At 42.0% G+C, this 26228-nt stretch overlaps 1 protein-coding gene across 1 annotated transcript in view; it reads left to right on the forward strand.

The window, feature by feature from the left end:
* The window catches only part of SUSD3 (sushi domain containing 3), a 51195-nt gene that overhangs the window by 13915 nt on the left and 11052 nt on the right, over positions 1-26228 (forward strand). The window contains exons 2-4 of the mRNA XM_045024625.1: positions 13496-13684; positions 15207-15354; positions 18848-19012. Coding sequence (XP_044880560.1) covers positions 13496-13684; positions 15207-15354; positions 18848-19012 — 502 coding nt within the window. The remainder of the gene's footprint in view (positions 1-13495; positions 13685-15206; positions 15355-18847; positions 19013-26228) is intronic.

The following is a 26228-nucleotide window of genomic DNA, read 5'->3' on the forward strand; positions in this document are numbered from 1 at the left end:
GCAAAAAGGGAGAACTGCAGCATATAGAATCTGTGACATTGCACTCCATATGCTTTATGAAAATATGCTTATGAATGTGAATATGATGTAACTGGAATATGCTTTATGAAAAAGGTTTCTTGTGAGGTATCATTACAAAGCTTATAATCTACTGAGTGTGTTCATCCTATTTGTTTGCATGTGTTATTTCTATGTCTGGAGTTAGAAGAGTAAGATATAAACTTATATTACTGATGTAAACATATTAAGTGGAAGCCGTTAAGGGTGCTTCAGAATCAATGAACTGTAAATGGCTCTGCTTACTTACAAACCTTCCTGTGCATGTGTGGACCAGCCCAGGAAGAGTGGAGGCTGGGGTCTCACAGGAATCCATATTGGAATCCATCTTAAATTTGGTACTTTTCCATTTAGAAGAAGGGGTGGGGACCCAGAGAGCCAAAAGATTCCCACCTTGTGCCAAAGCTATAGAAAGGGGTGGAACAGGACAAAGGGGGCTAGCAGTCATGAGAAAACTCCTAGTCACCACCTAAGATGTCTGCTGGAACTAACAAGGTCTGTACCAGGGCAAAGGATTGGGCCCAAACTAGGAAGGAGTCTAGTCTGTGAAATAAGCTTATTGGAACATCTCTGAGGGTGAGATTTACCTGTAATCAGTTTCTTAATGCATTAGGCTTAGGCTTGCGTGTTTTTGCTTTATTTTGCTTGGTAGCTTATTTAGTTCTGTCTCTTATTACTTGGAACCACTTGATCCTACTTTTTATACTTAATAAAATCACTTTTGTTTATTACTGAACCCAGAATAAGTGATTAGTACCTGGTGGAGCAAACAGCTTTGCATATCTCTCTATCAGTGTTATAGAGAGTGGACAATTTATGAGTTTACCCTGTATAAGCTTTATACAGAGTAAAATGGATTTATTTGGGGTTTGGGTCCCATTGGGAGCTGGCTGTCTGGATGCTGGAGTCTGGCTCAACAAGGCAGGGTTCTGGATGTCCCAAGCTGGCAGGGAAAAAGGGCTCAGAGGTAATTTCAGCACATCAGGTGATAGTCCCAAGGGGATCTCTGTGACCGAACCCATCACAGAATCATAGAATCATATAAATGTAGAATGGGAAGGGACATTGAGAGGTCATCTAGTCCAGCTTCCTGTGTTGAGACAGGACCAAGTATACCTAGACCATTCATGACAGGTGTTTGTCTAGCCTGTTCTTAAAAACAGCGATGATGAGGATTCTAAAACCTCCCTTGGAAGCCTATTCCAGAGCTTAATTATCCCTCTCGTTAAAAGTTTTTCTTAATATCTAACCTAAATCTCCCTTGCTGCAAATTAAGCTCCTTACAGTTTTTGTACTACCTTCAGTGGATGCAGAGAACAATTGATCACAGTCCTCTTTGTAACAGCCATTAACATATTTGAAAACGCTTATCTGGTCCCCCTCAGTCTTCTTTTCTCAAGACTAAACATGCCCAGTTTTTTTAACCTTTCCTCACAGGTCTGATTTTCTAACCTTTTTATCAATTTGTTGCTCTCCACTGGTCTCTCTCCAAGTTATCCACATCTTTTCTAAAGTGTGGCACCCAGAATCGGACACATACCTCCAACTGAGGCATCATCAATGCCAAGTAAAAAGGGACACTTACCTCTTGGGTCTTACATATGACACTCCTGTTAATACACCTTAGAATATTAGCTTTTTCACAACTGCATCACATTATTAACTCATATTCAATTTGTGATTCACTATAACCCCAGATCTTTTTCAGCAGTACTACCACGTAGCCAGTTATTCCCCATTTTGTAGCTGTGCATTTGATTTTTTTTCCGGAGTGCAGTATTTTGTACTTTTCTTGAATTTCATTTTGTTGATTTCAGACCAATTCTCTAATTTGTCAAGGTTATTTTGAATTCTAATCCTGTCCTCCAGAGTGCTTGCAACCCCTCCCCACTTGGTGTCATCCATAAATGTTATAAGCACGTTCAGTTATCCAAGTCATTATTTAAAATATTCAATAGAACTGGACAAAGGACAGATCCCATTAGATACATACCCCAGTTTGACAGCAAACCATTGATAACTACTCTTTGAATATGGTTTCTCAGCCAGTTTTGCCACCCACCTTATAGTAATTTCCTCTAGACCTATGTTTCCTGATTTGTTTCTGAGAATGTCATGTGAGACGGTATCAAAAGCCTTACTAAAATCAAGCTATATCAGGACTACAGCTTCCCACCTATTCACTGTGCCAGTTAACCTTGTCAGTAAGGTATTTGACATGGTTCCACATGGGGAATTATTAGTTAAATTGGAAAAGATGGGGATCAATATGAAAATTGAAAGGTGGATAAGGAACTGGTTAAAGGGGAGACTACAACGGGTCGTACTGAGAGGTGAACTGTCAGGCTGGAAGGAGGTTACTAGTGGAGTTCCTCAGGGATCAGTTTTGGGACCAATCTTATTTAACCTTTTTATTACTGACTTTGGCACAAAAAGCGGGAATGTGCTAATAAAGTTTGCAGATGACACAAAGCTGGGAGGTATTGCTAACACAGAGAAGGACCGGAATATCATACAGGAAGATCTGTATGACCTTGTAAACTGGAGTAATAGTAATAGGATGAAATTTAATAGTGAAAAGTGCAAGGTCATGCATTTAGGGATTAATAACAAGAACTTTAGTTATAAATTGGGGACACATCAGTTGGAAGTAACAGAGGAGGAGAAGGACCTCGGAGTACTGGTTGATCACAGGATGACTATGAGCCGCCAATGTGATATGGCCGTTAAAAAAGCTAATGCGGTTTTAGGATGCATCAGGCGAGGTATTTCCAGCAAAGATAAGGAGGTGTTAGTACCGTTATACAAGGCACTGGTGAGACCTCATCTGGAATACTGTGTGCAGTTCTGGTCTCCCATGTTTAAGAAGGATGAATTCAAACTGGAACAGGTATAGAGAAGGGCTACTAGGATGATCCGAGGAATGGAAAACCTGTCTTATGAAAGGAGACTCAAAGAGCTTGGCTTGTTTAGCCTAACCAAAAGAAGGTTGAGGGGAGATATGATTGCTCTTTATAAATATATCAGAGGGATTAATTTTAGGGAGGGAGAGGAATTATTTAAGCTTAGTACCAATGTGGACACAAGAACAAATGGATATAAACTGGACACTAGGAAGTTTAGACTTGAAATTAGACGAAGGTTTCTAACCATTAGAGGAGTGAAGTTCTGGAACAGCCTTCCAAGGGGAGTAGTGGGAGCAAAAGACATATCTGGCTTCAAGACTAAGCTTGATAAGTTTTTGGAGGGGATGATATGATGGGATTGCCTAATTTTGGCAATTAATTTGGCAATTGATTTTTGATTATCAGCAGGTAAGTATGCCCAGTGGTCTGTGATGGGATGTTAGATGGGTTGGGATCTGAGTTACTACAGATAATTCTTTCCTGGGTGCTGGCTGGTGAGTCCTGCCCACATGCTCGGGGTTTAACTGATCGCCATATTTGAGGTCGGGAAGGAATTTTCCTCCAGGGCAGATTGGCAGAGGCCCTGGAGGTTTTTCGCCTTCCTCTGCAGCATTGGGCACGGGTCATTTGTTGGAGGATTCTCTGCAGCTTGAGGTCTTCAAACCACAATTTGAGGACTTCAGTAACTCAGACATAGGTTAGGGGTTTGTTATAGAAGTGGATGGGTGAGATTCTGTGGCCTGCATTGTGCAGGAGGTCAGACTAGATGATCATAATGGTCCCTTCTGACCTTAAAGTCTATGAGTCTAAGAATGAACTGAGATTTGTTTGGCATGACTTGTTTTTGACAAATCTGTGCTGGTTATTCCTTATAATCTTCTTATCCTCTAGGTGTTTACAAATTGATTGTTAGATAATTTGTTCCAGTATCTTTCCAGGAATGAAAATTAGGCTGACTGGTCTATAGTTCCCCAGGGCCTCTTTGTTCCCCCTTTTAAAGATAGGTACTGTGTTTGCATTTCTCCAGTCCTCTGGGATCTCACCCATCCTCCATAAGTTCTCAAAGATCATCAGTAATGGTTCCAAGATTGCTTCATCTAATTCCTTAAGTACCCTAGGGTAAATTTAATCAAGTCTTACCAACTTACTCATCTAAATATTCTTTAACCTGTCCTTTCCCTATTTTGGCTTGTGTTCCTCCCTACTCCCTCCCCCCCCCCCGTTGTTGTTAATATTGTGTTAAGATTCTGGTCAAAGTTTACCTTTTAATGAAGACTGAAGCAAAAACAGCCCTTAAACACCTCAACCTTCTTGACGTCATCTGTTATTAGCTCTCCTTCCCCACTAAGTAGAGGACTTACACTTTCCTTCATCTTTCTCCTGCTCCTAATGTATTTAAAGAACCCCTTCTTATTGCCTTTGTGTTCCTTGCAAGGCGTAACTCATTTTGTGCCTCAGCCTTTCTGATTTTGTCCCTGTATGCTTGTGATATTCTTTTGTACTCCTCTCTAGTGAATTGTCCACTTTTTGTAGGATTCCTTTTTAGATTTTCAGGTCATTAAAGAGCTACTGATGGAGCCATTCTAGCCAGTTACTATTCTTCCTATCTTTCCTTCTCATTCAGATGGTTTGCTGTTGCACCTTTAGCGTTGTCTCTGAAAAGTGTCCTTAGTGTTTAGTCCTAATTTTTACTAGGCATCACTAGGCTGGACAATTCAAAAACTAACTGGATGAGGGTTATTGGAATCTAGGGTTCTCGTCTGGCCTATTATAGAGAGATGGTTCAGATGTAACAGAAGATCCTTGGCTTTGCTATGGCCCTTTATGCTGCTCTAGCAGCACAAAAAGGCCTTTGAAGTCAGCTTATCTCACTAGCCAAAGACTCCTTCCTAGCATGGGGGAGTCCCCAGGTATCGGAATCAGTTTAGCTGTCTCCACTACTACACCCTTGCAGCTATTGGTGTATGGAGTGTGGCTATATAAAATGGGTCCTAGGCAGCCGAGTGCAGTGAAGGCACCTCCAAGGCTGCTGTAAGTTGCACAGGGGACAGAACCAGTTCCTGGTCAGGCCTAGGATCAGGTTACTGCAAAGATGGTGTAACAGCACCTTTGCCACCCCACCCTATGTGGGTCTTGCATCAAGTGGAGCTCAGTCAAACACAAGGATTAGACACATGAAGTTCAGCTCCTAACTTTCCCTGGCTCAGACGTCTTTGAGTCTGTGGTTTTGGTTTGGCCCACTGAGCTAAGGGCCAGCTGAACAAGGTAATATCTGGATCCAGATCCAGTCTTTCTTATGATTGGGTGGTGCTTGGGTGTGGGGCTTTGGTTGAAGCCTATCTCTACTTGCAAGCACTTTAGCCTCCACTTAAATTTGGTGGAGCTCTCAGTTTGCTAAAGCAAAGGTAACCTTTTATATAGCTGTAAAACTTATTCTAAATGGGGAGTGTTGCCAGCTGAAGCAAAGTATGAAAGTTTGTATTTCATCATAAATGCAGCATTCTAAAACCAAATATTCATGTTATGTTAATTGCTCAGATTGTATCCAAACGTAGATGTGGAGTGACTTAAATATCTTTCCTAAGGATAAGGTGATTTGTCAAGATTAAAAAAAGCCTTGTTTTTAATGCAGACAATGGATGCAGTTGTTTGTACACAACCTCCCATTTCGACCGTGTGCTTTATTTGCTTTCCCGGGGTGCATTTATAAGCAGAATTTCTCTCCTGTTAACGTGCAGCCTTCACTGCTCTTTTCTCTCAAGGTTGCTTTGCACTTGCTTTTGTCTGATTGTGACTTCTGCACACGCTCGATCCTGGCTGAATTCAAGCCAGAGAAACACCTGACACAAAAGGGCATGAAGCAGCTGAGCAGTGTAGAGATGTGTCTGTTTTATTGGGTGTAGCTAGTTTAAAACAACCTCTGGAAACCCCAGAACTATTGTACATGTCTACAGATAACAGGAAGCATCATTTCTTGAAGACTGGCAGATGCTTCCCGGTTGTGATGAAAGCACCTCCATGGACACTTGGGTGTCCGTCACAGAGGAGTGTTGCAGAAGCACTGTGTTATTGCTAATTATTTGGCAAGCAATTTATTGATACAAAATTAATGCATTTTTACCTACAAAGCAGACTGTAGAAAAGCGCTGAAGACCCTCAAGACAGCCTAAGTTTAAACTTTCCTGTGTGGTCCCAAAGCTCAAAGCCCAGTCCTGCTACGCTATAGATTGAAGCTGGAAGAACATTCAGAGGATTCATATACCAATGAAGCGAGTAATTTTTTTTAAAAATTTTATTTTTAATGGCACTTTCCTCAAATGCCTTTTCTTTTTACATTTAAAAACTGTTTTCAATGATAGGACACATTTTAAAGGTGGGATTTTCAAGAGTGCTCAAAGTTGGCCTAACAATTAGAGCTGGTTGGAAAATGGACTTTTTTTCCGGCAAACAATTGCAGCTTTTGAAAACTAAAATATTTAGTCCAGAAACTGAAATATTTTGGTTTGGAAATGTTGCCATGGTGTCTAATGGGAGTTGTAGTTCAGGTGCGTCATGCTCCTATTCTCCTCTATAGGCTGGGCTCCCTGGTTTGACATCTCTCATAATGCACCACAGTCTCCCCTCCTAATGAGGAGAAGCCTGGCCATGGTGCAGCATGGGAGATGTAGTCTGACTGGGGAGCCTGGCCTATAGAATCTGTAGCTTACATGTTGCAGGATCAGGGCTAATATAGACAAGACAAAGGGTGGTAGAAATGGAGTCACTGAGAGATGAAGTGACTTGCCTAAGGTCACACAGCTGGTCAGTGTCAAGGCCAGGCATGGAACCCAGGTGTCCTGACTATCCTTTCAGTGCCCCATTCCCTGGACTGCTCTGCTTCTCTGTCATGTAAACCTGTGCATATTACAGCATTTTCTTAAAATCAGAACGTGTTAGTGCCATTGAATGTAGAGCTCAAGCTGACTTATAAGCTAAGGAAACGATTTCACAAATACTTGTGTAGTATTGTTGGCTCTGAGCCATTACCAACCCTTGCCCACTCCATTGAATGCGCCACAACTTTTTTTTTATTGCTTTTCAGGTACATAGTTTTAAACATGACATGTACAAAACCATATAATAGACAAGAAATGCCAGGCCATTCAGCTGTCGAGATTGCTGACGTGCTTTTATTAGAAACGGCTGGAGCAAGTCATTATTATATAATTAAGCAATAACAAGACTTGACAGGCAACACGCTTCTAGATGGCTATAGCACAGCTCAGAAGCTCTTAAAATGCTCTCCACTGGTATAAGTCCTGAATGGCCGAACTTGCCTGTTAATTTGATAGCTTTGTAGGTGTCACGTTTAACACTGATTTCCCGAAAAGCTGTATAAATGCCTGAATTAGAACGTAAGCTCTTGAGAGCAGGGACTGAGTTCCCATGTATGGATCAGTGCCCAATGCAGTTTGTATCCCAACCCTCATGGGGGGAGGGTCTTTGGTTGCTATCATGATGTAAAGTGAAAATATTGTCATGAGTGCTGCCTACATGTGGGATATCACAGCTCTCTTCTTATGTGAGGTCTTCATGGAAGGTCAGCAGGTGTTTGTGACTTAGGGACATACATTTTCAGAACGCATTTTGGTGAAACGTTTGCCTGCAGGAATAGGATCAGCCTATTTACTGGCGTAATGGTTTAGCAAGCCAGGAGTTCTAGTTCTTACTGGCATCTGGCTATTGCGCTGTGTTTTAGTTTCATGAAAAGCCAAGCAATAAGAAATGGCACAGCTAGGTTTACGTGAGTAATGGGGATAATGAGAGAACGCCAAGGATCTTCCTACTTCTGAATCACTGGCGAGCAGTGATCAACTTGTGCCTTTCCAACAGCTTTTTGTCTGGTGTTTCTTCTGTTTTTCTGTGTAATACAAGAAGAAGGTGCCCAAGAAATGTTTTCTAGGCAAATGTTCTCAGAGTGCCATTTCATGTTTGTTCTCTTATCAGCAAAATATAAATCCAAAGTGTGCTTGGTAACTGTTTCTGACAAATTGATACTGCTATGCAGATAATCTTACCTGGCCATGGGAGGAAATGTTTGTATGATTTTATCTTAGATTTTTTCCTTTTAACCATTACATATTATTTATTTTTTCAGTGTCTGGAAATTATATGCTTGTCTACTTCTGAAAACCCCCTGGTTTGAGTAAATTAAAGTTTACAGATTACGCCACATTTAAATAGCTTTCATTCTGGGATGTTGATCTGTTGATCATGTGAAGTGATCTGTTTGTTTATTGTGGATAATGCCATTCTTTTGTACTATTGAACAAGTTTAATGGCCCCATACCTAAACCAAAATGCAAGATCTGAACACCCTGAGATTGCTCTAAATGTGATTTCAAACTGAGAAATTAATGTTTGTAAGTGACCTCTCACTCTGCAAAGAGCTGACAACAAAATTCCAAATGTTGTGAACGTTAGGGCATTCAAAATTCAAACCTGGATCTAAATTTTGTGCCTTGAGGCTGCTTCTAAAATTGAGTGATTATTGCTACTATTTTTGAAAGATGAGAGCTGATACCATATGCTAGAACCATACACAGTGTAGGCAGGTGTTATGCAAGATTAGTCAAGCAGTTTGGTTAATCCCCCTTACTAAATCAAACAAACAAAATTGCATTTGAATTTTTAAAAAGAACTTGTGTCCACTCTGCTTGCTTCACCACAAATATTTGTAGTAAACTAATATTTGAATATGTAAATAGTGAATTTTGAACTCATATTTGTAATGGTAACCAGATTCTAAAAGTTGCACTCACCAGCTAAGGGAGTAGCAATAATACCTTGTGACAAGTCAAAGCTAACCAAGACATCATGAATTTTGAGTACTCACGATGACCTGCTTACAAATGATACAGACCACAAATTAATCTCAAATTCCTCACAGGACTGAGCCCTAGTTGACAAGGAGCTGCATGTCTGGAAGATGCAAAGACATGAAAGGAGCATGAACAACGTTTCTTTTGTTTTAGCTCATATTTTCTAGATATAAACACATGCCAAAAGCCTAGATCTAGACACTCACATATCCAGAAATTTTAGGTCCAGATGCAACTTTGCTATCACAAATGTTTATCCAGCAATTATGTTTTACTTCAGGAGGCACTTCTTTTAGCAAATATTCTACACGTAAAACTAACTTCCTAATTATAATGGATCTAGTCAGATGAACATGCCTGAGGAGTATACAAAGGATAAAGCCATAGAACATCTGCTTATCTAAATAGAAGGGCAGGAAACTTACAGCAATGATCATCTTTCTAGAAACAGAAGAGTAAGGTTAAAATGGCAGGAAAGTCACTGCAAGAAATGGCTGTAAAAAGATTACATGTTGTTAATATCAGCAGGTATTAGATCCACATAAGAGAGAAAAAAACATATTGGAGAGGAGGAGAAAATAAGGATGAGTGGAATAGTTCAGATAGAATTGGAGATGAGTCCGAGTCACAAAGCTCTGCTTTGAACCTGGACTTCCCTCACTGTTCAAGGATGTTCTGATCCAGGGTTTTGCTTTTGGTCCATCTCTCGATAAAAGAAGAACTGACCTGATGTTATCTCCAAATTCAAATTGGAACAAATCCAGACCCATCTGTGCATTTGGATAATGCTCTGGAAAACCCCCCCGAAAGAAACAACAAAACAAAAACCTAGCCCTGCTCTGCTTTTCCTGAATTCAGCATTCTGAAATCCCATGAGAGAGGGTGCCTGGGCAAAATAAAGATGTGTTTTTGCCAAGAGCTGATCTGACAAGATTTCTAGCCCAGTTTTCAGACCACAGAGATTTGAATAATTTAAATTTCAGATTAGCTCTGAACTTTAGGATGATTGTTTAAACTCAACCACTGAACCTTTTAAGCTTTGCCCTTTACTAGCCACTGTCCAGAGAAGCCATTTTCACAAGTACACTCTGTCCAGGAATACTCCCTAAGGAGATGGCATAATGCTACTACGACCCAGGGGCACACCAGGGAAATACACACGGCTTAGTGGCACATCAGATGATGAGAAAGACTTAGACACTCTTAAAGGCTCAAGTGAAGGGAATGTTTGAAAATACACAGCTCAAGAAGGAATGCTAGCAAGGTAATTGGAGCTCAGACATTTTCATTACTCTACATCAGTGGTTCCCAAACTTGTTCCACCGCTTGTGCAGGGAAAGCCCCTGGCGGGCCGGGCCGGTTTGTGTACCTGCCACGTCCACAGGTTTTGCCAATCGCGGCTCCGAGTGGCCCAGGTTCACTGCTCCAGGCCAATGGGAGCTGCTGGAAGTGGCGGCCAGTATGTCCCTTGGCCCGTGCTGCTTCCAGCAGCTCCCATTGGCCTGGAGCAGCGAACCGCGGCCACTGGGAGCCATGATCAGCCGAACCTGCGGATATGGCAGGTAAACAAACCGGCCCGACCCGCCAGGGGCTTTCCCTGAACAAGCCTGGTCTATGTATATCATTATGAGACAGGAATCGGTGCTTAATTTGTGCCAGGGCTGGGCCCTGGTGCCTCTACACTTGGCAGTGCCTAGCCATGGCACCTCTGGGCTTGCTGCATCTGGTATGAATGTAAAAAAATTGCTTGATTCCCGGCACCTCTTTCATTACAAATTAAGCATTGGACAGAAAGAGCAAGGAGTAATTTAACTAGTAATTTAACTGGAGTATTAATGTTTCAGAGAAGGTCAACAGATTATTTTAAATGTATCTTGAAGGAAAGAATCAAATGGCAAGTTATCTGTTCTTTGGAGAGTGGTTATTGGATGAAGATGCTAGAGCTTTCAGGCCAATAGACAAGTGTACTAAGGGATTCTAATGAAGGCTAGTTTATGCTGCTTGAGCAGGGGCGGCTCTACATATTCGGCCGCCCCAAGCAGTCAGGCGCGGGAGACGCCCCGGAGCCCCGGGAGCAGCGGACCTCCCGCGGGCATGACTGCGGAGGGTCCGCTGGTCACGCGGCTGGGCTGGACCTCCCGCAGCTGCGGACGGTTGGCTGGTCCGGCGGCTCCGCTTGAGCTGCCGCAGTCATGCCTGCGGGAGATCCAGCCGAGCCACGGGACCAGCGAACCATCTGCAGTCATGCCTGCGGGAGGTCCACTGGAGCCGCGGGAGGAGCGCCCCCTCCACAGTCATGCCTGCGGCAGGTCCGGTCGTCCCGGGGCTCCGGTGGACCTCCCGCAGGCATGACTGCGGCAGGTCCACCGACCCAGCCTGCCGCCCCTGCCGGCAAATGCTGCCCCACGCGCGTGCTTGCCGCGCTGGGGTCTAGAGCCGGCCCTGTGCTTGAGAGAGATACACCTCTACCTCGATATAACGCTGTTCTTGGGAGCCAAAAAATCTTACCGTGTTATAGGTGAAACCGTGTTATATTGAACTTGCTTTGATCCACCGGAGTGAGCAGGCTCCCCCCCCCCCCCCCCCCGGAGCTCTGCTTTACCGTGTTATATCCAAATTCGTGTTATATCGGGTGGCGTTGTATCGAGGTAGCGGTGTACTATGGACCAAATTTTGCTCGAAGTTACACTGTGCACTTTCCACTGTTATCAGTGTCAACTCCGATCACTTTATTGGCTAGTACATACTCTATGTTCTGGCATTTTAAAAAATGAAAGCATGAAACTCGAAACTATCTGAAGCAGATATTTATATTTTTGCAGGTGTGACAACTGCTTTTCAGGAGAAGACTCTCAACCCATTTTCAAAAAATCACAGTAGTCCCTTTAAATAAAAAGAGAGGGTGCACAATTCACACATCAGGCAGGCACTAATGATCAGGTATTTGGGGCAGGGAAGGGTAGGATCAAGGGGAAATCTCACTAGGAAATATTTGCTCTTATTGATACTAATTATTGCAACAAGGTACAAGTTTGAAAGAGCTAACACAGCAAACAGAAAGAACCATGCACAAGTTTCAAGTGTCGTGTTTTTAAAATCAAGTCCTTAATACATATTTGCATAATAGATTGGAACAGTAATTGTCACTGTGGCTTTTGTTAGTTTTGTTTTTTAAGGGCCTACATTGAGGGCAGGTAGTTATATCTAACTTTGAACAACCTTTTGTTTTTATATCAGAAGCTCAACATTAATTAAACACAGGGCCAAGTTCTTCATAGGATGCATGTATATGCCATTCCTGTAGAATTCAAGCTTTGGCACCTGCTATTTAATTACATCGTAGTCTGTTGCTGAATGCTGGACCTTAAGAAAAAGCTTCAAAGTAAGCCAAAAAGAATCAGGTCCCAAGAAGGGCCCTGTCCTGGTCCCCTTGAAATCAATGACAAAACTCTTATTGAGTTTAATAAGACCAGGATTTTGCTCTAACTGTGTGTGTGTGTGTGTGTGTGTGTTTAAAAAATAAAAATAAAACAGATGTGCTATGAACATGTAAACCTGCTAAAAGTTCCTAAACAGTTATAAAAAGAAGAAAGTTCTTGGTAATTGTAAACCTCTGCTCTCTTATAAACAGTTCAAGAGCAACTCCCCACCTCCTTTATTATTTTTATTATAATAGTTAAAACCCCTGTGTTGCAACCGGTGGTGCAGCTGCCGCTGAGTGTGTATGGATGCCCACTGAAGTCTCTGGGAGAATCAATGGAAGGATCAGAGTCTCAGATGTTAAAATGCTGAAAAAGAGAAACACTGGTGTTTATTAAACATGAATGAAAGGATGCATACAATGATATCAGGGTTATGTTAGTCCAAACATATGAGACTAGAAAAATCACTCCATTTTGTTGTCTTTTAGCTGTATCAGAATGCTGTATATTTTCTTAATGACTGAGCAATTAAATTGTATTAAAAAACGAGTAGGACAGTAAATGCTAAATGAAGCATTTCATGGCAGTAACAATCAGTATATAGAGAGAACTGCCAAAACAGGTCACAAAACACCTACCACTCAGCTATTCCAGAGAGAACAATATGAACTAAAGATTTTAGTACAAGGAGAAAAGTGAGGGGGAAGGGAGAGGTTACTACAGAGAACAGAGTTAAAGAGAAATGTTTTTAAAAAGCAGAGATAATCAACTCTAGCATTAAACTCTGAGGTACTAAGATCTTTCTTGACACGCAAATAAAACAAAATTGACACTAGTAAGGCCTCAAAAGAAAATTTGAATGCAAGCAATTTGATAGCACGGCATAATATAGTACAAAATAGATTTTTGAATGTAGCATCCTTAATAGAGAACCTCACGAAAGATGTAGAATGAAATTCACCCTTGTTTGAGGAGCCAACACAGTCTATGCACCACCTACCTCCATCCCACTTCAGCTATCAGTGCATTGTAGGGTTTAAGTGAGACTCAGCCCATTGGTTGGTGCTCGGCTGAGAGTGAATTTCACTTTTAAAGAAGTCTCTGCGTTTGTTTGCTTATTGACCATTTCCTCATACTGGGTGAAAACATGATCCTCTTAAAGTAAAAATTAAAACTCCCCTTAACTTCAGTGGACCTGGGATTTGGCCCTAACATGTCATTGTTTTGTTCTGTTCTTTTAAATCTGCAGGGCAGTGTAGCCAAATCTTTCCCCCTCAACTTGGCACGCTACAGATAATTCATGGCGATGGCACCGCTGTCGGAACGGTGATAACATTCCAGTGCTCCGCTCAGCACCTGCTTGTGGGACAGGGACTCGTAACCTGCATATGGAAGGGAGACAGTACACAGTGGACTGCCGGAGTTCCCTCATGCAAACGTAAGGATTCTTCTTCCAGAATTACTCAACACCTCTTCTGCGTTACCCTCTCGTCGTTTGCCCTGGGTAACCTATGAAGCTTTGGCATGACATGAGGATTAATTCCAGAGTTCTGTGGAAAGAAGAGGGCATGTTGAATTTCATTCATCGCTGTTGCCACTGGCTATAATGGCACTCCGGGCACATTCAGACATCATGAATTACTACACTGGAAAGACTTTTAGCCAGATTTGTGCCTGGTCTAATATCAGTGACCTCAGTAGAGTTAGACCAGGGATAAATTTGTCTCTATAGCTGCAAAATGTGCTGCTGTTTGTCAGGAAAATGTATAGATATGATCAATGAGACTGTACCTGTATATTGCATTATTTAATTCCATTGTTTTCAGGAGGAATCATGCGGCAAAGAACATGGAGATATTTGTAAAGTACAATTACCCTGTTGCCTGTGGGTAGTAGAATGGAGCAGCTATCATATTGAAAAATAGGGCTTGAATGGCAACAATATTAGCTGCCTTTCACTCTGCGCTGTTCCTTATTTATTACACGCACAACAATAATTTAACTAGAAATGGGCCCAAAGCAAAACTCTGGATCGCAATGCCTGTGAACTTCCGTGTGTTTGAAATTCAGAATAGACCTCAAGTTTGAAGCTTGGGACCTTGTCTCACATTAACATTATAGGTAGACGAATAACTTTGCCATGCACCTGGAATTCCTGCTTCAGTTGAGCCATACTTACATCTGATTTAGGAGGCTTCCATTATAGTACGTACATTAGAACATTCAGTTTTAAAGATTGTAAAAGCATAACACTATCTATGGAATTCAACAGAAACAATTCTAAACCTTGCAGTCAGGGTAGTGTAAGAAGTAGGAGTAGCTTTAACAAGACAATATCAGTGCTCAGACTCGACTGGCATAGGTTGTTATACCCTACCCCTGCTTCTTCATTACTTTGGATAATTTCTTTCTCACCCCTACAACATCCCCAACGTCCAACCCTACACGTTTACTGCCGCTTCCATGATCTGTCCCATTCTCAGTCCTAAGATATCATTGTACAGAGCTATTGTTCCCCTAAGCAGGGCTAATTTAAATCGTTCCTTTCCTTTCCAGTGTTTGTTTTTGCAGGTCTAGTCCTTGTTAAAATTTGATTTCAGAAAACCTCTGGTACATCATTTGCATTTGAGATACTGACAAAGTTGTGCTTTTTTTGTTATTGCAATGCTGGCAGCATCGTGTTTGATTAATTGCACTGGCAAAGTTACTTGTGAACAATTAATTAGTAACTTATAAATAAGAGACTTTTTAATAGTCCACCTTTGAGACATTCTTAGCTTTGAAATGAAGCCAAATGTCTTTGAGTGTCTTAGGGCATACTAACGTGAAAATTTTCATTGCATTATTATTAGCAAGAGTGTGAAGCAGGTAGACTTCAGCACAGTGTAATGGAAATGAGAGAGCTAAATTTAATAAGGTGTTCATTTTGGAAACCTGTTTCTGTATTTGCTTTGCTGCAGCCATATCGAAATATGAGGCTTTTGGATTTAAAGTAGCAGTGATTGCCTCCATTGTGAGCTGTGCCATCATCCTGCTGATGTCTATGGCTTTTTTGACCTGTTGTCTCATCAAGTGCGTTAAGAAAAACGAAAGGAGGAGAACTGAAAGGTACGTCTCATTCCACAATGAAAGCCTTGTGAAACTGACAAAGATACCCATCAGAGAAGGAAGAGCCACGTATCTTCCTCTCACGGCCCCCATAGTCATAATATTTGAGAACCACTTCCTCTTTTTAAACATATTCATCCTAACACCACCCCTGGAAAGTAGTAGTAGTAGTATCCTTATTTTATAGACTGAGGATCTGAGCCACAGAGACTTGCCCAGGGTCACGCAGGAGGTTGTGATGGAGGAATGAGTGGAACCCAAGTCCTAGCCACTGGGCCATACTCCCTCTCCTTGGATTCTGATGGGATGGACTGTATTATTCCCTCTCCTTTTCTCTATCTATCAGTGTCCCTTTGCTCTAACTTTACTTCTTAGTACAGTCTGCTGGGAGAATTAACCTCACAGTGGGTCAGCCACCAAAATGCCCGCCGTCTGTAAAGTTGACCTAAAATGAGGACCCAGGTGTGATGCACAGGAGTGCTGGTGAGAGAGAGGACTCTGCTTCCTGACTCAAGCTGGGCAAATAATTGACTTTTCCAGCTTGGCCAGCAAACCGAAAAAATACTTGGCTTGGTTCTGCAACTCTTTGGAATTTGTGCACAAATCAGAAAAGTCTGTTTCAGGCTGGCAAACTGTGTCTGTATCGGTGTCTTTATAGCCTTCAGCCAAGTGGTTGGGGGTTGCGCCTGGGAGGGGAGACCCAGTTTTGGATCCTCACTCTGGAGCAAGGATTTGAACTCCTATTTCCCTAGCTGAACATCTTAACCCCTAGGCTATAGGCTATTCTAGTCTCAGTCTTCCCTACTAAAGCTGTTGCACTTTGGTCTGAAAAATATTTAAGTATTTACACAGACAGAGAGAGTGACTCTATAGGCTGGTGATTAAAGCACTCACCTGGGCTTAAGGAACTCACCACTCAAATCCCTCCTCTGAATCAGGCAGAGATTTGAATCCACTTCTCCTACCTCCCAGGGTGTGAAAAGCGCTTGAATGATCAAGTAGAGCCTTATGAGCTATCTGATTTCCTGTTGTTCTTGGGAGGATACAGCTCTAGCTCATTACATATCTCACCTTCTGCCAAAAGCAAAGATTTACATGCACTAACGCTCCCCAGGATAGTGAGCATGTTGGCATCTGTGCCACTGCTGACATCATGATGGTGTCCCCTTTTTCTGTCTCTCATACATTCCACTCCCACACCTGCATTCATCTTCAGTGGTACTCAGGCCTGATGCCTCTCGACTCCTTCACACCTGCCCAGAGCCCAGCTTCCTATCCACCAAGTCCCATTGTGGTACCTGCTCTGCACTGTCTCTGCCGCTGTTCCTGCTGCTCACGTTGCTGGATTCAAACCCAGAAGGAGCAATATGGGGCAGATGAGGCCAGCGAAGGGTAAGGTGATGGGGCCAGCTCTGGCTCCAGCCTCCTCCTTGTACAGTTGCATCTAGAGCTGTGTTGGAACTGGAATTTCCATTCCGCGGGAAGTTAGACAGTGTTGCAATTTGGTTTTGTTTGAAATCAGAACAAAAGCAAATAATTTTTTGAAATTTTCCACTAAACAAAATTTGGGGGGAAAATAATTGGGGTCAGTCAAGTTATTTTGTTTTGATTTTGATTTTTTTTTACCTTTTTTATTATATCATCATTTTATAATATAATGTTGAAATAAAGTTCTAAGCCAAAAGTCCTTTAAATGAAACATCAAAACTTTTTGTTGTGAGAAGTTTGATGTTATCAAAATGTTTGTTTTCAATTTTTTTCCAAACACATTTTCATAATCGATGTGTTCCCATGGAATGTTTCATTTTCAACAAATAGGCATTTTCTGATGGAAAAACGTTTCACTGGAAAATTTTCAACCAACTCTAGCTACATCATCACAATATAAGATGATTCCCTTTTCTTGGATCCTCTGTTTGTTGCCACCATCTCTCCATCCATTGCCTACCTACTCCCCTTGTAGCCACCCCTTTCTCCTAGCCATACGTCTAGCTGCTCTCCTGCATTTGACTGTTTTTAACCCATATAACCAAAAATGTGTGTAAACTGGATTCAGGCTGGTCCAATGACTTTCTGTTGTTCTGCCACAAGGGGGCTCTTGGTTCAGGTCCTGAGCTCATCCTCTGCTCCAGTGGCTGGAGGGAGCTGGGAAAATTGTGTGGCTTAGCCCCATAGTGGGGAGAGCAGCTGGTGGCACATGATAGAAACCTCCCTCTCTCTGATCTTGGAGTGGCAATGACACGTCCTGGAGATAGTGACCGCTAGGATGCTCAGAGGGAATACAAGTTAGCACAGTGAGGTTGGGGGTTGTTGGGGGAGAGGAAATAAAGGCCAAAGATCCCAGAAAATCCTAGCATCCTTATGATAATTTAGCTCCCTTACACTCCTATTCCCACAGAAGTTAATGGGCAGCACTCCCATTTTCTTCAGTCGGTTCCAGCAGGATTACATCCTGAAAAAAACAAGGGCCAAGCAAAACAAAATCAGAATTGCCAACTCTCAAAATTCTATCACAAGTCTTGTGATATGTGGTGTTTTCCTTAAAGCCTCAGCATCTGGAGTCATGTGATGTTGTAAGAATCTTATGTTTCCTTTAAAACCAAGATAAGTCCATTTCTAACCCTCGTGGTTGTGGAGAAAAACTTGAAAATGTGACGTGAGTGGTATTCTAAGGGGTCAGACAACAGAGGGTAAATAAAACAAGCCCCAAATGTTTGTTTTAATCTCATGAAATCAGTTTTAAAATAATGATTTTTGAGGTTTAATTTATTGTTTGAATGCATGAAATTGACAGTACTGCAGATTTTTTTCCAGAGTAAAACAGTTTTCATTTTTCCATAAGGTGCCAGCAATTTTTTAACAGTGACACTTTTAAAAGGCCAGATCCTACTGTTCACAGACAGGATGAATTCTCTTTGATGTCAATGAGCGTTTCTCTGTGAAGGGACACAGGATCCTACCCTATGTGGCTTTTACTAGAAGTTAAACTTTAGGGAAATATCTAATGGACCCAGGAGGGAAAGCATGGGTTGCTGACATACCCAAACTGAACAGGCCTAGGAAGCACTTCATTCCTCATGGGAACGTCCTCTGGAATTTAATAGGGATTAAATCAATAGGACTCTGAAAATTATTCTAAAAATCTATAGATTTGAATAAAAATAACCCTTCTACAGGTTTCTTTGAACCATTCTAAGTGCTTCATAAGGGATTGCCCAGAATTGTATGTTTTTTTACAGTAAGTACAAAACTTTGGGTTAAATTTTCAAGCATAAGATTTATCCTATCTTGAGCCGCAGTTGAAGAAAGCATCCCTCTTCAGGAAGGCATATACTTGTGTCTGGTTATAGGTGCATACTTAAAGTTAAGCATGTGCTTTAGCGCTTTCCTGAGGTGGGATGATTTTAAGCTCATGTGTTCCTAAATCATAGGCACTAAACTACTGTACAAATGTCTGCCCTGACTGTAGATTTTAACTGAGCTGTGTTTACAGGGATATGCAACTGTGGTACCAGCTCAGAAGTGAAGAACTGGAAAACATGCAAGCTGCTTATTTTGGTTTTAAAGGCAGAAATAACAACAATAATAAACACTTCAGGAATAAACCAGTATTTGACGATGGGACTAACCTGGCATATGACAATGAAGGCTTCTGCAGGTGAGATGATTAAAATGCAATACGCTGTGTTTCTGAATGTGTTTGCCTGAGTAGATCTGAGAAGAAAGAGAATTAGTGAAAAGTTGTCTCAGAAGAAAAAAAAAGTTGTAAGTGTATTGTCTGGTTACAGGTAACACCGATCTCCAGCCAAACACGACAAGCTGGTCTGAGTTCATGGTGTTTGCAGTTTGTGTTCCAAGCTGTGTGTGCTCCATCCTGCAAGATGCTTGGCACACCTCGGAGGTGCTGTGCATGCTGGGAGGGTGCTGCACGCCCTCCGCTTGCATTATAATCAGTGGGAGCTGAGGGTGCTTGACACCTTGCAGCATCAAGACCTAAAGGTTTCATGTTATTGGTTGTTTTCTGTGGCAATTAATAATGTCACAAAGACAAGATTTTGAGACAGTATGAAAACCAGCATGACCTTGAGCCCTTATAGCCGTTCTCTGTCCCGTCCTCAATGCCTTTGGGTTAGGCCTGGTCTACACACAACGTTGCACCAGGTTAATTAAAAGTTTTAGTGAAACTGGTGCTGAGGCCTGTGTGGATGCACTTACGGGTTTAAACCTGGCTTGAGCCTGCGTCAGTACCTTTCCAGGCACGAGCTCAGTCGATATAACCAGTTGGAATCTGGTATAAGCCTGTCTATACAGGGCTTGGCACTAGTTCAACGACATTGGTTTAAAAACATACCTTTAGTTAAACCAGGGCAAAATGTGTACCTTATGGCTTCCTGGGCTTCGGGCCAGAGGAGACTCAGTCAACCACTGTACGTGGCATGCTCCCCTCCCAGACTGTCAGTATTCCCGGCCGATGTGTGTGGAAGATAGTGTGTCTCTGGGCAGCATTCAGTGGTTTCTGGCAGGGCAGCGGAGGAGTCAAAGCTACTTGTTGTTTAATGGGTGTCAATCTGAGGGCCAGACTGCATTAGTACCACAAGTCAATAGATCCAATAGAATACCACTCAGTGTGCATCAGCAACGTCACAACCTATCCCTCAATAATGATGCAAGCTCTTTGGGGCAGGGCATATCTTTTTATTGTACAGGTGCTTAGCACAGTGGGGCCCTGATCCTCTGGGTGCTACTGCAGTACAAACACCATCAATAATTGTGAGTGAAATCCTGGCCACATTGAAGTCAGAGGAAGTTTTGCCATTAACTTCAGTGAGGCAAGGATTTCATCCAGTGTATCTAAGGGACTATACAGACTGTCTCAAGGTGGACCACACAGGCTGAGGGGGCTGAGAGGTGGTGAAAATTACACCACCTTCAACTCACCTCTGAATTTGTCCAGATGTGTTACACCGATTTTACTGGTATAAACTAAAGAGCAGAGCCACGTGAAGGAAAATGATAATACCATATGTCAGATTCTAATCTCAGTTTCACCAGTGCCACCCACATCATTCTCTGTCTCATTTCACTGAACTATCCTTTTGCTATCGCTTAGCACTAATATGCAATATACCGTATATTACAGTTCCTGTTTACTGTTAATTCGCTGCTCACTTTACAGACTTTCCTTATAGCAGGATCTATGATTTGTAATGGTTACCTGTAGAAAGCAATTTTATACAGCTTATAAAACACCTTCCATTCCACAGCTAGACATTATTTTAAAGTGGTGCATGTAAACAGAAGTCTGATGGCTGTTTAATCAATTTTTAGATTTGGTGGGTTTTAGAAAGACTCCTAAAGCTAATTATAATGGTGACTGTACTCTTAAACCAGCTCTTCAAAAGGATTAAGAACTAATTTGTAATTTTGAACAGCTACATGTGATGGAGTGTAAACGCAGGGTAAAAACACAATCTGCTTTTAGAATGTTTTAAAATAAAATGTATAATCCTGCAGTTTCTAAATATAAAGGTTATTGCTCCATTAGAGCTACCAGCACCTTAGAAATTCTTATCTAAGCCACTCTATGGAGAAAAATCTTTCATTCTGTTTACAAAATACTGCACCTCCTTCCTTAACTGAATGTAACAGGGAATATACAAGTCAACTGGACATGCAAAGGTTCAAATAAACAGCATTCATAAGGTCTGAAAATGAGTTTGTTAGTTCATTAAGAAAGTGGAGAGTTTATAAACTTTGCAGAAGAAAACAAAGGGCTGGGAGGGCTTATGAACTCTGCAACCTTTCCACATAGTAAACTTAATGTGCTGAAAGCAAATACTGGCAGATGTATCCTACCTTTGGATGACAGAGTGCTGGTTAATCAGGATTCAGATAATCAAATTTCCACTGTATTTCACTGATGCAGAGACAACGTGCATCCAGCATGTGAGGACTAGTTATTCAGATATAACAAAAAATCAACTAGATTTCAATTGTTTCCAGATCTCCAGGTTTGAACTAAAAGCCTGGTTGTTGCAAATGACCACTCATGTTCAGAAAGGCTGTTTCTTCTAAATGGAACTGGAAAGCATTTGACTGAGTTTGGGCAGTTGTGAACATTGCCTAAGACTCTATCCTGGAGTTACTGCAGGGATGAGCATGACCTTTTAACAATGCAAACCAAACAAACTTTTCCATAAGTACTTACAGTGGTACATTTATATTCTCCGTTCCATAAAATGTTATTAAAGCTATAGATTTTTACAGTTTAATGCTAGTAAATGGATCTGTGTGCATTGGATGAGATGTGGGAATTGTCTAATGCATTATGTAGCAAATGAACCTTGAATATGACAAATGATATGCCAGCTTTATGTGTCACTTTGAAGGTTTATTTGTTGTATAATGGATTAGACAGAGTCACATCTTATTTATCATCCTAACCACAGCTTACTGTTAACAGCCAGGCAGTATCAAAGGATGGCTAGGTAAGTGCAAACAGAAGCTGGCTGATGTATTATAGGATGGGTGAACATTAAAGACCCCAAATGAGGTACTAGCTTTCTCCATTGTTTCCTTTCTGTATATAATGCAAATACACACATGGGCAACTTTCATTTTGGGGTATTTCCTGCCAGTGCATCAGTCACCGTGGGCATTCAACCCTAAGTGCAGGAAATTGCTAAGCTCAGGGACAAAGTGAAAGCAAATCCAACCAAAGTCACTATTACCTTTTTGGGATCATTGGAGTAATTGACTTTATTCCTTGAGAAAACATCCTCTTCTTTGCAAGATCTGACCTTTGATTGTAAATCAGAATTTCCCATTGTTTCTAGTGAGGAATTATGCTTTAAAAACAGGGCTCATTGTTTGGGTTTTCCCTGCTCTTCTTAATGCCCAAGACACACAACACATAGACCCTCAATGGATCACAAGTTGCATGAATTTTCCCCCTTCTGCAGAATGTTTGTGTGTGGTTTTTTATGTGAGATAACAAAGGGAAGTGGTTCCCTCTTGTAACTTAACCAGAGAAGCTGAGAGATGAGGCATGTGTTTATCTGAGGGAAGAGTATTGGAGCCTTGGAGATTTATACAAGTTTTATTATAGGAATTCTTTTCCCCAAAGAAAGTCAATTCTATCACAGCAGTCGCTCCTTTGCATGATACTTAAAGTATCATAGGGTATATCTACATAGCGGTTAAACACCACCGGCTGGCCCAGGTCAGCTGACTCGGGGCCCAGGCTGCAAAATTGCTGTGTAAATGTTTGGACTCAGGCAAGTGTCCCAGAGCCTGGGCTTCAGACTGAGCCCAAACATCTACACAGCTAGTTTTAGCCCTGCAGCCTGAGTCAGCTGAGGTGGGCCAGCCATAGCTGTCCCATGGGTCTTTTATTCCAGTGTAGATACAGCCTTTGAGAGACAAGGCTGAGGTAACATGTTCTATTGGACCAACAGACGTTGGTGTCTCTCTCACGTTGGCCTAATAAAACATGTTACCTCAGCCTCCTCTCTCTAAACAGTGGGACCAACATGGCTCCAAGACCACTGCAAACAACTAAAGTATCTGGGAGATAGAAAGCACCTTCTTTAAGACACCTCCCCCACCTTTTGAGTATATCTTTAGCCTATTTCTGGCTAGTAAAAGCATTCTTACTGAACAATGGTGCAGTACACAGGTTTTTCTGTCTTTGTTGAAATTTCTTTGAAAGATTGTTTGTTCTATATTTAGATCTGGGAACAAAAATAGTTTCAGAAAAAAAAGAAGAAACCCCCACATTGCTATTTGACAGAACAGACCTTTTTGATGGTTCATGAAATAACTTTGAGCAAGGCAGCATCAAGCTTTTTCTCAGAGTGATCCTGCAATTTTCACCTATGCTTAGAATAGGAAATCAGTGTGACAACTATGTAGTGTGGGTTGGCAGCTGTTGCCTTTAATGGAAGGAGCCACATTTTGACCTTGGATACACGTGAACAAGTCACACGGAAGTGATGGGAGAGATGCACATACGTACGTGAGATCAGCATGTGAGTCAATGTGAGGTGCATGTTAGCAATTGCCATCTGTGCCATCCAGCTGCTGTTTGGAAGAAAGCAACAGTATGGTGGTTACTAATACTTATTTTAATAAAGCCACGTGCCTCTAAGCTCCATATGTTGGCAACATGACCAGTCTCTTGTAATATTCCGATGGCTGACTAGTACCTGAATAATTTACAGCCACTTACAGGGAGGATGTGCCACATAAGAAGGGACTGAAAAGTTTGTTTTCTCAGGATTTGATGGTAGGGGATGGAGGAAGGAGAGAGTGTGTGTTAATGGTGTATAGCAGGGGGCACAGTGAAAAGGGAGTTGGGATACTTTACCTTGGATGAAGGGCCGGAGTGTGGCCCTGGGCCATGCACACAGCCCAAAGCAATGTGAGTGAACCTCAGCTGCACCTACAGAGAGGCGTACAAGGTCATCAATCCAGGAGGAGCCCAGTCCAAGGAGAGGAGAGATGCCCATACAAACAGGAAAAGGTGTGTGCACCTGTGATGCAAGGGCAGTAGCAGAGGTAGTTAGGGGTTGTCTGCACAGGGAAATTGACCAAAATAGCTGTTCCAGAGTTAGTCTCCACTTGTGGTGTTATTCTGGAATAGATATTCCACTTTAAATTCACACTCTACCTTACTCCAGAATAACAGCCCCGGGGAGATAACACCCTTACACCAACATTCCCCCTTCATCCACAGCCAGGATCCCTGCTGGCTGTTTAACAGATGCTAGAAAAGTATGACTCTGCAGGTGAGCCAAGCAAGCTACACACCACACGTGGACAGGCACGAGCCTGAATATTAGCAAAGGGAAGTTTAATAAAAGCTGGCAGTCTCCACTGCAGGGTGCCAAAGATATCTGAGAGATTAAAGTGAGTGTCAGTGAGAGATCATATTAAAGTAATGGGAACCAAAAGGAAAAATGAAACCACTTCCCTCCGCCCAAGCATAGCTGTATGGCCACCTATAAAGGAGCAGTCAATTACAGATGTTGTGCAGCTGAATACAAACTAGACATGGGACAAGGCAAATTATTTTGGCCTTGGATTCACAGCTTGTAGGAACAGGGAGAAGTTTCTTGGCTCATTTGTGATTGCTAAATGGAAACAACACTCTCCTTCACCCCTTTTCAATGATTCCAGCCATTCTTCTAGGGATTTCAAGAAGAATCAACTAATAAACATGCATAACCTGGCACTACGATAGGAAACTCGCTACAGTAGCTAGGGTACACAGTAAACCATCCTCCCTGTGCATATGAAAATATCCAGTAAACTCAGAGTCCTGCCACCACCAAACCAGGAGTGTGCCATCCACTAGCCCCACCACTGGAAAAACAGATACAGTTAGCAGTAGGAGAGTCTGCACTAGGTGGGAATTCAGTTTGTATTAACATCCAGATTATGGTATGAAATAACCAAACTACAGGAAGCCTCCATTTCCCTCAGTCTCAGCACATGTCCTCTCATTTTATCCCCTGGGATAGCCCCTTTCTTGACAAGGAAAGAGCTGTGGCTTTGGCTGGTAGCCTGCTTTCTCCCTCTTTAGGGATTTTTTGAAGATCACAGCAGACCAGCTGCCTTCTATCACCTTTAAGAAACATATCTGCTGTCTCTCTCCTTCAGGCTTGAGCAGAGAAGCCCAGATAGCTTCTGCTCACCCTTTGGGATTAGGCTCAGCTAATCAGCCCACCTGAAGGAGTGTCATGTGACAAAATCCAGTCCACCCAGTTCAGCAATGCATCCCAAGGAACTGCAAATAAATATGATGATTTTTTTTTCCTAACATGAACATTTTTGGAGGAAATGCTGCATTTGTGTAGAAACATTGACAACAACCCAAAAACTCAAACCATGAAATTTGGAGGGTTTGGAGTTTGAGGTGGATTCTTTTTTACAGCTCTTTTGCTTGTTTTCAGATGTATTGTTGTCACCAGTTAGCTGAACTGACCGCAGGAGTGTGTCAAGTGAAATGGAAAAGCCCATGTCTGTGACTACACTTGAAAGTCCTCCTATTAGACACCCACTGCAGCTGTTACATATTACCAAGCCAACATCTCTGCAGCTGGGCCACAGATTGATGTACACCCACAGAAGTTATTTTTAGTGCATGTCTCTGAAAGATCATGAAATTTGGTCATGGGTCCTTTCCAACGACAGGGTGTCAGTCAATACACATTATCAGTGTAGTAAGCAAAAAGCAGATAAGGAATATCCAATAAAAAGATGTTCAAGAGAAATGACTGCAGAAAAACAAGATGTGCTTGGGAATTTGAAGCAAATGTGTATAAGCGATGAAGCAAAATCAGTTAAATGAGCACCCAACATTTGTCCACACAGAAATCCCAGCTGTGCTCTCTCTTCCACTTAAATCTGGAGTCTGTAAAGGGCCAGGTTCTCTACTGCCCTGTGTCTTGTGTAAAGGGTTGGAGGAAATTAGAAAGCGAGAGGACAGAATGCTAAGGTAAAGGGCAGCATGGCTGAGAGATCTTTACAGAAGCAGGAAGCATGGTGCTGCAGATTTACCCCAGCGAGAGAAGAGAAGGTGTTTCTTCCTGTGCGAGGAGCTAAGCTCATATAAAGTTTTGATAGTAGGGGAAAAAATAAGCAGAGCATAACAAAAGACACAAAACAAGGCTAAAAACTCAACAGCAGAAAGCTATCAAGATGGAAGGTCTATTGATGGAAAAATCAAATGGGGCAAAATGCTGTACAGTTAGTAGCAATTTACCACCAGACTGCAAGAGATCCCTGAAGGCCAATCTGCCCTGAGGAGATTCCAGCAATGGCAGGAAGCGCTGCTGGAGTTAACACTGTGTCTGTCTTTTCATTACTAC

The sequence above is a fragment of the Mauremys mutica genome, chromosome 7 (assembly GCF_020497125.1).
Source record: "Mauremys mutica isolate MM-2020 ecotype Southern chromosome 7, ASM2049712v1, whole genome shotgun sequence".
Taxonomy (NCBI): domain Eukaryota; kingdom Metazoa; phylum Chordata; order Testudines; family Geoemydidae; genus Mauremys; species Mauremys mutica.